Here is a 12625-nt window from a genome sequence, read left to right on the forward strand (position 1 = left end):
ATTTTATTTTTAAATCTCCACTTTCATTTCTTTTTCTGTTTTGAAGCAGGATCTCATTTTAGCCCAGACTGACCTAGAACTCACTCTGTATCCCAGAATGGCCATAAACTCAGATTCTACCTCAGCCTCTCAGAAAAAGCATGTACCACTATGCTTGGCATGCACTTTTCTTTGAGGCAGTCTTGGTTTATAGTCCAGGCTGACCAGGGCTATGTAGACCAGACTGACCTTGAACTGTATGCATCAGCCTTATGAGTGCTGGGATAGGTATGAGCCACCATGTCCGGCTGTCTTATTCTTTTTACTATTATTGCAAGCCCTCTCTTCAGTTCAGAATTTAAGTTAGAAAGCTGGGTGTCACAGCTCATGCATGAATGTAATCCCAGTACTTGGGAGGCTGAGGTAGGTGGGATGTCAGAAGTTCCAAGCCACCCCTCCCCCTCAAAAAAGAAAAAACTAATAATTACAAGTAAGGAAAATATAGTAAGTTTCTAAAAATGATTTAACTATATCAAAAGCACAGGTGGCTTAAGTTCCTTCTAATGACAATTAGAGGATGAGTTGCTTCATGAATCCTATTACCTGTATTTCTAGTCACTGGTGACTGAAAGTAAATTTGTAAAGTTAAGTTAAATGGGGAAGGCAACTGACTACCAGAAAATAAACACCAACTTTATTAAAACAATAGCAACAACAGAAAGTTTCCAATTTCTCGAAGGGAAAGAACATGAACCCTGCACCATCTGGCAAGCTTTTTAAGACTACATATTCACATCACGTTTATCGTTCTGGTGGCTCCCTGCCAGAGGGTCATTGAGGACAACTGCCATCAGAGCTGCTGCAAGGACACACTTTTCGCTGGGGATGGCATCACAGTCAACAACTCAGACAGAAGGCTGGAAGGATATTATTTCTGTTAAGCTCTTGGTATAGAAAGAACATATTAATGTGAACAGCAGAGTCTTGCTTCTCAAATTCAAAAACAAATTAGGAACTAAGCTATCAGTTTTTCTTGGAACAGTCGGCCAGAGTGCTTTACGAAGAATCCTTTTCGATCCCCACCCACCTGGACGAGGGAAAAAAAGGGTGGCAAGGGGCCAATGCAGGAGCAGGAGCTTCTGGTAACTCTCCAGGCTCGGCTCCCTTTCTGCTGGTAGTAGTAGGCGTTTTTTTCTGGCAGCTGCAGCAGCTTGATGGCAGGAGAAAGGAGCCTCCCATCAATCACCTCTTCTTGAAGCCGTATTTTTTGCGTTCATAGAACAGATCTGTCTTGGAGCTCCCCAAATTGACAATCTTTGGGCAACCATCTCTCTGGAAAACAGAATGGAGAATTCGGTAAATTGTTGGGATTGAGTCAAGAGCGACTGAAGACTAAAACCTTAGACACAGGAGGAACAGTAGCTCAACTCTTCACCTTAGTATTCAAAGACTGCAACAGTGCTGGTGATATGATATAACTTTGCACCAGTGCTTGTCTATGCACACAGCCTTTTGGGCTCAATCCCCAGCACCCCCCCAACCCCCCCCCAAGTGGCTGGCAAGGCATCCAAACACCTTACCTTAATAGGGAGTGTGTGTCAGACCAATCAACATTTTCTCTCCCCCTAACTCCCAGGAATTTTCAAAGATCATTTTATAGCTTTTGGATTAATGGTTTCTTGATCTTTATTTTATTTGATCCATTAGGAATTTATTAGACAGAGGGGCCTGGGGAGATGGTTCAGTGGGTAAGTGCTTGCCATGTAATATGAGAACCTGAGTTCGGATCCTCAGTTTCCATGTAAAATTCCAAGCTCAGTACTGGGGAGACAGACAGGAAGATTCCTAGGGTAAACTGGCTAGTTAGTCCAGCTGAAGTGGTGAGCCCAACTTCAGTGAAACTTCATCAAAAAAAGGTGGAAGAGGGCTGGAGGGATGGCTTAGTGGTTAAGGCATTTGCCTGCAAAGCCACTAAGGACCCAGGTTCAATTCCCCAGGACCCACATTAGCCAGCTGCACAAGGGGGCGCATGCATCTGAAGTTCTTTGCAGCGGCTGGAGGCCTTAACACGCCCACTCTCTTTTTCTCTGTCAAATAAATAATAAATGAAAATAAAATATATTTTTTAAAAAGGTGGAAGGAACATATACATACAGGTTTGGCAACATTGTTTTAATGTTTTTTTTTTCCTGGTAGGGTCTCACTCTAGCTCAGGCTGACCTAGAATTCACTACATAGTATCAGGCTGGATTTGACCTCACAACAATCCTCCATGTCCAGCTGTTTTACAATTAAAAATATATATATATATTTATTTAAAATATATATATTTATTTGAGAGTGACAGAAACGGATAAACAGAGAGAGAAAATGGGCATGCCAGGGCCTCTAGCCACGGAAAATGCCACCCTGTGCATCTTGTCTGACATGGGTCCTGGGGAATCGAACCTGGGTCCTTAGGCTTTGCAGGCAAACTCCTTAACTATTGAGGAATCTCTCCAACCCTGGTTTTTAATTTTTAAATGAGACCACAAAGTCAATGTTTAGCATGGTATCATTTCCTATAAAACCATGTACCATGTATTGTACAGAGGATTCCTACCTATAGAGTGTGACATAATAAGGGAGCAAGCCTCCCCCCAATGACTCACAGTGCAAATTCAAGAAGGATGTAATCTAGACTTAAAGCTGGGTGAAGCAGGTTGGTGCATGTCCTTAATCTCAGCTCTTGGGAGTATCAGGTAGGAGGACTACAAAAGCCTTACAACCTGGATTCAATTCCCCAGAATCTGTGTAAAGCCAGATACACCAAGTGGCACATGCATCTGGAGTTGTTTGTAGTAGCTGAAGGCCCAGGCATACCCACTCTCTGTCTCTGCTTCAAAATAAATAAACTATCAAAAAATAAAATAACAGGCTGAAGAGATGGCTTAGCATTTAAGGCATTTGCCTCCAACCTCAGGCTCCTTAGTAACTGCCACCATGCCCAACTCCTTTAGTACCATCTTCATCTTAAAGTGGAAAGTTGTAAATCAAGCCATCACAAATGGGGCACTATATGTATTTACTTTTATCTTTATCATAGCTGTATAAGGTAGAAACTGTTATGATCAATCTTCTCATTCTCATTTATTTATTTATTCATTTGAGAGACAGGAAGAGAGAGAGAGAGAATATGGGCACATCAGGGCCTCCAGCCACTGCAAATGAATTCCAGACATGTGGGCCACATTGTGCATCTGGCTGACATGGGTATTGGGGAATTGAACCTAGGTCCTTTGGCTTTGTAGGCAAGTGCCTTAACCATTTCTCCAGGCCTCCAGGAACCTTTTTAAAGCTATAACTCCTCTCCCCTTTTTTTGTTTTTCGAGGTAGGGTCTCAGTCTGGCCCAGGCTGACCTGCAATTCAGTAGTCTCAGGGTGGCCTCGAACTCATGGCAATCCTCCTACCTCTGCCTCCCAGAGTGCTGGGAGTGCCACCAGACCACTGGCCTTTCCTCTCTCGCTTAAAAGCACTGTGGGTGGGCCTTTTGTTAACGACCCACTGAGCTGTCAAGAAGGTCTGGGTGAAGCAGCAGCATGTGCTGTTTACATCAACTGGTGGTGTGACAAGATGAAAAAGAGGAAAAAAAAAAGAGAGACAGAACTTCACATGGCTAGAATTTGGGTTCAATCCCCAGTTCAGAAAACAAGAATAGCTGGAGCTAGTTCAAAGGGGTTATTTCTTTCTTCACTTGGTGTTTTTCAGCATTTTCTATTATAGACCCACAGCAAGACAGCAATTCAGTATGTATTCTCAGAGTGGCCTTGAATTCATGGCAATCCTCTTACCTCTGCCACCCAAGTGCTAGGATTAAAGGTGTGTGCCAACATACCTAGATCTGGTAGCTTTCTTTTAAAAAAATATGCATTTTATTTATTTATTTGAAAGAAAGAGGAAGAGGCAGATAGAAAGAATGGGCACACCAGGGCCTCCAGCCACTGCAAATAAACTCCAGAAGCATGGGCCACCTTGTGCATCTGGCTTACGTGGATACTAGGGAGTTGCGCCCAGTTCCTTAGGCTTCACAAGCAAGTGCCTTAACCTCTAAGCTGTTTCTCCAGCCCAGCTTTTTTTTTAAAGACATACGCCACCATGTGCAGCTCTTAAATGGTGGTTATTTTAAGGCTTTGAAAAACTATTTACAAGGACACCCATTTTAGTTTATTGTCTTAATTACCTTATAAATTATGAAAGTTGCAGGAAGAGGAGAACAATAACAGGGGTGGGTTTTGTTGCAGGAAGATTTCTGCATAGGAAAAAGCACTTGCACTTAATCTACATGATGATCTATCTGTAAGGATGAGAGGCTGGATCATGTCACTAGACTGCTTTGTGTTCCTTGGAAACTAGTGCTGAGTAAACGTGAGCTAGATCTCAAATATCCTCAGAACATTCCTGTATGATAAGTAGGCAAAGCGATGTGGAGAATAATCCTCAGGGGCAGAATATGACACAAGAATTCACAGGTATCAGGTCACACACATATCACATGTAGACAAGCCAGACAGCAAGTAGTGTTTATTAAGTGTTCTCTGGTTGCAAGCTTATGTCAGATGTAAACTCTAGCTGTAACTGTAAAAGTCCAAGAAAGCGCTGTACTTAAATGGGGTTTTAGCTAGCTTAACTCGTGTCCCTTCTCTTCAATACTCACACTTCAATTATCAATACCTACCTACTCTGAAGGAGAACCCAATGTTTACGTATGGGAGGGGGCTCCTAGGAATAATTTATGGGCAGCACAAAAACTGCTGTACTGTGCTTCTACAAGTCAGACACTGTTACCAAGACCTAAAAAAGGAGGGACAAATCCATGAACCAAGTCCCTCCACTAAAGAGGGAACAACCACAGGAATACCTATAGAAAGCAGAATCTGACTGGTAAAGAAAATGGAAATCACAGTTTATGAAGGAAGACTGTTCAAGCTATCATTGTTTTCTAAAATCTAAGATCTCCTTTCTCAGGGTGGAGAGATGGCTTAGCGGTTAAGCACTTGCCTGTGAAGGTTAAGGACCCACATTAGCCAGATGCGCAAGGGGACACACATGTCTGGAGTTTGTTTGAGTGGCAGGAGTCCCTGGTGTGCCCATTCTCTCTATCTGCTCTTTCTCTGTCACTGTCAAATAAATAAAATAAAATCTCCTTTCTCTTTTTTTTCCCTCTCTCTCTCCTTCCTTCTTTTTCTTTTTTTAAGGTAGGGTCTCATTCTATCGCAGGCTGACCTGAAATTCACTATGTAGTCTCAGGCTGGCCTTGAACTCACAGCGATCCACCCGTACTTCTGCCTCCCAAGTGCTGGAATTAAAGGCATGTGCCACCATGCCCAGCTTAGGCTTCTCATTTTCATAGCCCATATCAGCATTCCTTAACCACTTAGTGTTGCAATCAACTTGAAATGTCTCCAATTCAATTTCGCCACCAAATTCACCTAAAATGACCTTTATGATAGTAGACTCAGGACTTGGGAGGCTCAGACAGGAGGAATGACATGAATTTGAGATTGCCCTGGAATACAATGATTACCTGGCCAGACTGGGCTATACAGTAAGACCTTGCCTCAGGAAACAAACAAAAAGAAATACAACAACAAAAAACCTCAGAGGGCTGGAGAGATGGCTTAGCAGTTAAGCGCTTGCCTATGAAGCCTAAGGACCCCAGTTTGAGGCTCAATTCCCCAGGACGCACGTTAGCCAGATGGACAAGGGGGCGCATGCATATGGAGTTCGTTTGCAGTGGCTGGAAGCCCTGGCGTGCCCATTCTCTCTCTCTCTCTCTCTCTCTCTGTCACTCTCAAATAAATAAAAATGAACCAAAATTTTTTTAAAAAAAAAACCCTCAAAAAGAGAAAACAGAGCCGGGCGTGGTGGCGCACGCCTTTAATCCCAGCACTCGGGAGGCAGAGGTAGGAGGATCGCCATGAGTTCGAGGCCACCCTGAGACTACATAGTGAATTCCAGGTCAGCCTGAGCCAGAGTGAGACCTTACCTCGAAAAACAAAAAAAAAAAAAAAAAAAGAGAAAACAGGAAGCCAAGCAGGGCAAGGTGGCACACGCCTTTAATGACAGAACTAGGGAGGCAGAGGTAGGAGGACTGCCGTGAGTTTAAGGCCATCCTGAGACTACATAATTAATTCCAGGACAGCCTGAGATACAGTGAAACCCTACCTTGAAAAACCAAAAAGAGGAGGAGGGAGAGAGGGGGAAAACATGAAAGTATTGCTTAAACTTACAGAAAACAGGATGTCATTTCTGAACAAGAATAATCACATGAGACATCAAAGGTGAGAGGGAGGTCAATACTGACAAAGATCTGCTTCTCCTACACTTTGCCCTTGCTAGAGAATATCTGCCTTATACAGGACTACACCCAGTTTGGCTGACAAGCTTGAAGGAATTGCAGCCTAGGTAATTAGCTGAACACTGCCACCTCCACAATGGCCATGGATCACAAAGAGGTACAAAAGGAAAGGAGGAAAGGTCAGTTGGAAAGCTCAGACTCACGTCCTTCTCCTGAATGGTGCACTCTTTACAATAATAGGCATCTGAGACTCCAGGGCCACCACAGATCACACAGCGGCCCTGGTAAGATCCATAGTTACACTCATCACATATGCGCACCAGGGTGCAGGGCCGCACATAGGAGTCACAGATCACACATTTGCCATCACCTAAAAGAAATAAAAAAGTGAGAGAATGGAGTTATGTTCACTACCAAGTACTTCTTCAAAAGCCTTGACCTTCTCTTTTTTTTTGGTTTTTCGAGGTAGGGTCTCTTTTCAAGCTGACCTGGAATTCACTAAGCAGTCTCAGGGTGGCTCGAACTCATGGCAATCCTACCTCTGCCTTCCCAGTGCTGGGATTAAAGGCATGCGCCTCTACACCCAGCCTTTTTTTTTTTTTTTTTTGGGAGGGGGCAGGGAGGCAGATAGAGGGAAAATGGACACATCAAGGACTCTAGCCACTGCAGATGAACTCCAGACTCATTTGACAGTATGTGCATCTGGCTTACATGGTTACTGGAGAATTGAACCTAGGTCCTTAGGCTTCGCAGGTAAGTGCCTTAATGGCTAAGCCATCTCTTCAGCCCAAATTAAAAATATATATACATTTTGGGCTGGAGAGATGGCTTAGTGGTTAACCGCTTGCCTGTGAAGCCTAATGACCCTGGTTCGAGGCTCGATTCCCCAGGACCTATGCAAGCCAGATGCAGAAGGTGGGCATGCATCTGGTTTGTTTGCAGTGGCCAGAGACCCTGGTGTACACATTGTCTCTCTTTCTGCCTCCTTCTCTGTTGCTCTCAAATTTAAAAAAAATCTTAATATATACATTTTATTTGAAAGAAAGCCAGGGGGAAGAGCAGATAAAGGGAGAGAGAATGGGGATGTTCTCTTACTATTGTGAAATATATTATCAGTCTCCTTTGTAAAATTTATTTATTTGCAGGGAGGATGGGCACACCAGGGCCTTTTTCTGCTGCAAAGGAACTCCAGATACATGAGCCATTTTGCAGTTAGTCTTACATGGGTACTGGGGAATTGAACCTGGGTCATCAGGCTTTACAGGCAAGCTCCTTAACTGCTGAACCATTTTTTTCTTAGCCCTCTCTTCTAATAAAAAGAACAAATTACAGGGGTGGGGAGAGGCTCAGCAGTTAAGGAGCTTTCCTGAAAAGCCTAACAACCTGAGTTCGATTCCCCAGTACCCATGTAAAGCCAAATGCACAAAGTAAGTGGTGCATGTATCTGGAGTTCACTTGCAGCAGCTGGAGGTCCTCTTCTAGCTCTCTGCTTGCAAATAACTAAGTGGTTAAAGGAGCTTGACTGTAATGCCTGGTGGCTAGTGTCTGATTCCCTAGAACCCTCATAAAACCAGATGCACAATACTGTATATATGTAAGTACAATGATTGTGATGGGAAGGTAATATGATGGAGAATGGAATTTCAAAGGGGAAAGTGTGGGGGGGAGCGAGGGAATTACCATGGGATTTTTTTTGTAATCATGGAAAATGCTAATAATAATTAAAAAAAACCAGATGCACAAAGTGGTGCATGTGTCTGGAGTTCCTTTGCAGCGCCAAGAGGCCCTCATGGGCACCCGTGCTCTCTTTCTCTATCACAAAGAAATAAATTTAAAAAACTGCACGCTTTAACCAGTATGGGGGGGGGGGTTGTGCTATTCTGCTAATTCTTACTGTTCAAAGGTAGAAATTTTCTCAGTCTAAATATAGAGCCGGGCGTGGTGGTGCACGCCTTTAATCCCAGCAATCCAGAGGCAGAGGTAGGAGGATTGCAGTGGGTTCGAGGCCACCCTGAGACTACATACTGAATTCCAGGTCAGTCTGAGCTAGAGACCCTACCTTTGAAAAACCAGAAAACAAAACAAAACTAAATATATTGTGTCTAAAATATTTAAGTTGAAGCAGGGATAAGGAAGGAGCCTTTGGTTGCAGCCTGGCATTCAGTTTTCACATGCTTCCAAGCCTTTGTGTTACCTCTGGAGATAACCGTCTATTGGCCCTCAAGACACTGAGCGGGAGGGATGGGGTATGAGAGGAAGGTGCATTCCACTCACATTTTTCACACAATCTTCCGATAGCTGCAAGATCAAAGACGGCCAAAAAAAAAAAAATACAATTAGAATAAAGGCTGTGACGAAGGGAGTAAATTCATCTTCCAAGCTGTTAGGAAATGCAGGAAGGCCGTTTTGTCCTGCTTTTCTCTCTCTCTCTCTCGTGACACAATCTCACGGTGTGTCCCGGAGCGGGACTAGAACTCGCGGCAATCCCCTTGCCTCAACCTCCCGGCCCACTCTCCTCCCGAAACCCCTCCCAAGCCGGGGGCAATCACAGGTTTCCCAGGCCAGACCCCGACGCTCCCGCCAGCGCCAAGTCCCCGCCCTCTTTCACCAGAGGCCGCAGGCCCGCGCGCCCCGAGGTTCCCGCGGACCCGGAGACGCGAAACGTCTCAGCCTCAGGAGGAGGTGCGAACCCCGAGTCTCCCCAGCCTCCAACGTCGCACCCACAGACAGCCCGGGGCAGGACACCAGCTCACCAACGCCAGCCTGCTTGCGGCAGAAGATCAAATCCGGATGGTGTTTTGCCATAACGCCTTCCCAAGCCGGCTACCGGAAGCCCCGGGAACTTCCGCTCGACCTTTCACTTCCGTTGCTCCCACCTCCGCGTCGCTGTGATTGGTCCTCAAAGCTTTTCATCAACGTCTACCCTCGGCGTTGCAAATCTCGCTCGTTCTCGCGAGAGTTTCCGTAGCGCCTCTGCATACCCGGATCCCTAGCTTCAAAGTCTTTCCAAAAAACTTTTTTAAATCTCCCAGATTTGGACCCATAGATTACAGCAGTTCGCTCTGAAAGAGTGTACAGGTAGCTTTTTGTGTGTGTGTGTTGATACTTGAACCCAGGGCCTCACGCGTGCTTCCATAGTGTTTTTTTTTTTTTGTTTCGAGGTAGGGTTTCACTCGGGCTCAGGCTGACCTCGAATCCGATATGCAGTCTCATGGGGGGGCCTCGAACTCACGGCGATCCTCCTACCTCAAGTGTTGGGATTAAAGGCGTGCGCCATCACGCCCGGCTTGCATCGAGTGTTTTTACCGTTGGTTTTATTTTGGGGAACTCACGGATCCCGAACAGGACTCAAACTCGCCGTGTAGCTGAGGATGACCTTGAACTCCTCACTCAGCCATCCCTAAGTGTTAAAGACAGGCCCGAACTCCTCGCCCTCGGCGTCCCTCAGCGCACCGCCCCGCCGCGTCCTCTCCGCGCCCGGGCCGGCCGCCAGGGCCCCACCTTTGCCGTGACGCGCCGCCACGCCCCAGCCACGCCCCGAGCCCGAGGCCTTAAAGGCGCCGCGTGGGACGTCATCTCCACGCGACCTCATCTTTGTCAGTGCACAAAATGGCGCCTTACAGCTTGCTGGTGACCCGACTGCAGGTGAGCGCGCTCGGGGCCGTCTGGGATCGCGGGGGCGGGGTGCCTCGGTCCTTGCCTGGGGCTGTAGGCGAGGCCTTGGCTCGGCGGGCCGGCTCGTCCTCGGCCCGACTTCGCCAGCTCCAGTCCCGGCCGCAGGCCGCCCGGGCGTCTCGCCCGCGCCCGCGGTGCCCTAGGTCAAGGCGTCCCGGGCACAGGCAGCGCCCCGTGCCCGCCCCCGCCCCGCGAGAAGCCTAGGGCTAAGACCGCGGCGGCCGTGCCAAGCGTGCAGACACCTTCTTTTCTGAAGGCTGCAGGCCTCGCTCGCTCACGGTGGCTTTCTGTCCCTCAAGGTGAGGACAAGGTGACTGTGGGCGCAGTGGTTGTGGGTTTCTCCAGGCCCTGAGCCTGAAGCCCACGCTAACCTCTCGGCGACAGGGACTTGACAGCCAGGTGCATCTGCGGTTTTGTCACGCCTGGAGCCTGCAGAATTGTCCCCGATGCCACCCTCTGAGGACCCCAGGGAACATAGGCACGAGAAGGGGGAGAGCGTTCTTCTGGGCCCAATGTAATAAGTAGTCATAGACAGTAGTCTTCAAACCGATCTCAAGAGTGTTTAGATGTGTTATTTGAGTCATGTGTTCATTTGCTGAGATAGGTGTCAGATGACATTTCCCATTTGACAGGTGGTAAAATTGCAAGAAGGTGGATGAAAGTTCAGGCTTTCAAGGAGAACTCTCTGTTCTCCTCCTCCTCCCTCCCCGAGCTTTCGTTTGTATCTGTCACACACAATGAAGTATTTTGGGCTCAAACTCAGTTGCTTTTCAAGTACTTGATGGGAGGGTAAGAAGACCCTACAGTTTGACCTTGACTCCTGTTTATAAGCCACTTAGAAAGTTGACTTTGACTATCTTTTTTTTTTTGCCCACTCCTAACTTGACAACCCTACAAAGGTGTTAGTAAATTTAACATATGCATATTTTGTTAATAATCATGAAGCAATAAAATGAACATTTTCTACCAGCCTTTTATGATTTTCCTTGTGTCTCCTCTTAGTTCAGGTATCAACTTTTTGAATATAGAATTAGTAAAGAAGTTATTTGCTTTACTGTCAAGAAGCATATTACTTGAAGTTATTTTCAGTCACATTGTATTTTGGGTAAAAGCAAAAGATTTACAGCTTAATTAGCTCTTCAGGTCATTTGATTTAGGTAGTCATAGAGGCATACGGGTAGTTTTTTCCCTCCCCCTCCCATTCCTATTTGTCCTGTGATTTAATGGAATCAGGCAAGATTACTTGACAGATAAATGACTTTGAATAATGTCACACTTGGATCTTGGAAAGTAGGAGAAAGAGATCTGGGCTGTAGTTCATCTTCTGTCCTGATCCTGTGACCTTGAGCATGAAGCTTCCTGTATCTGTTATCTGTCAATGGGAGGTGATCATTATTAGACAAATGCTACAAAGTGATGAGGCAGTAGAATGTGTTTACAACCATATAGTCCAACCTCCTCTTTTACACTTAGTGAATCCAAAACCTTGAGAGCATGGGTGAATGCCAGTGAAAGAATCAGGATTGAAGTTCAGGTTTCCTGTCTTCATTCAGCTGACATGAATGAACAGTATTATATGCACTTTGCTTGTCACATGCCTCCAAATAGCCAGGGTCTTTTAAGTCATGCTCATCCGGTCCTCTGAGAACAACTTTTGTTGACCTCCTTTGTGCTTTGCAGAAGTGACAGTTACCTACCTTAGTAGACCTAACCTTGTAGTCAATTTCTACTTCTGTATGTATTTTCTCAGTACCTACTGGTTACTTGTTCATTTTACTTATTTGAGAGTGACAAACAGAGAATGGGCATGCCAGGGCTGCCAGCCACTGCAAATGAATTCCAGACATGTGCGCCCCTTGTGCATCTGGCTAACGTGGGCCCTGGGGAATCGAACCGGGGTCCTTAGGCTTCACAGGCAAGCGCTTAACCGCTAAGCCATCTCCCCAGCCCTGTGGGGGTTTTTTAAAGCATTTTCTTTATATTTTATTTTTATTTATATTTGAGAGAAAGAGAGAGGCAGACAGAGACAGAGTGGGCGTGCTAGGGCCTTCACTTGCTGCAAACTAACTCCAGATGCATGTGCCACCTTGTACATCGGGCTTATGTGGATCCTGGGGAATTAAACCTGGGTCCTTTAGCTTTTTTTAAGCTATCCCTGCAGCCCATGTTTTTTTCGTTTGTTTGTTTGTTTTGGAGACCTGGTCTCACTGTGTTGCTCAGGCTGGTCTCCATCTTGTGATCCTTCTGCTTCAGCCTCCTGAGTGTGGGGATTGCAAGCATGTACTCCCATGCCCAGTAGGAATATTAGTAAGAAGGAGGCAATCTCTGTTCTCCTGGAGTGTCCATTGTATTCTAACATAGCCCCTCAGGTAAAATACGTGCCTTCTACTCTGAACCAGAGGTCAAGGAAGATGATAGAGTGATGGCTTTACACTGCCACTAAAAAAAAAAAAAAAAAAAAAAAAAAAATCCCATACTGTGTACCAGTAATAGCTCATGATCATGGGATAAGGCAGAACTATGAGCACTGTTATATAGATGAAGAAATAGAATTAGACAGGAAATACAGCAACAGATAATACCTTGAAGGCCTTAGGCATCAGACTGCTCTGGTTTGAATTCTGACTCTTTTT

General features: G+C 45.7%; 2 protein-coding genes across 2 annotated transcripts in view; one reads left to right on the top strand and one right to left on the bottom strand.

The window, feature by feature from the left end:
* Positions 1-651: 651 nt before the first annotated feature.
* Positions 652-9255, bottom strand: Phf5a (PHD finger protein 5A). The gene is made up of 4 exons (XM_004650344.2): positions 9071-9255; positions 8592-8615; positions 6521-6687; positions 652-1311 (listed from the first exon to the last, which is right to left on the bottom strand). Exons 1-4 carry the CDS (start codon positions 9120-9122, stop codon positions 1222-1224), a joined length of 333 nt encoding a protein of 110 aa, XP_004650401.1. The 5' UTR covers positions 9123-9255; the 3' UTR covers positions 652-1221.
* Positions 9256-9846: 591 nt separating this feature from the next.
* Aco2 (aconitase 2) overlaps positions 9847-12625 on the top strand; it is a 38375-nt gene continuing 35596 nt past the window's right edge. The window contains exon 1 of the mRNA XM_045152386.1: positions 9847-9962. Coding sequence (XP_045008321.1) covers positions 9927-9962 — 36 coding nt within the window. The 5' untranslated portion in view covers positions 9847-9926. The remainder of the gene's footprint in view (positions 9963-12625) is intronic.

The sequence above is a fragment of the Jaculus jaculus genome, chromosome 6 (assembly GCF_020740685.1).
Source record: "Jaculus jaculus isolate mJacJac1 chromosome 6, mJacJac1.mat.Y.cur, whole genome shotgun sequence".
NCBI classification, from domain to species: Eukaryota; Metazoa; Chordata; class Mammalia; order Rodentia; family Dipodidae; genus Jaculus; species Jaculus jaculus.

Bases quoted from the DNA above. Each gene is read 5' to 3' on its own strand.
- Phf5a (XM_004650344.2), bottom strand. From the start codon at position 9,122: ATGGCAAAACACCATCCGGATTTGATCTTCTGCCGCAAGCAGGCTGGC. The intron at 8,616-9,070 runs GTGAGCTGGTGT...TTGATCTTGCAG, and splicing joins CCGCAAGCAGGCTGGCGTTG to CTATCGGAAGATTGTGTGAA. The intron at 1,312-6,520 runs GTGAGTCTGAGC...TCTGTTTTCCAG, and splicing joins GCACCATTCAGGAGAAGGAC to AGAGATGGTTGCCCAAAGAT.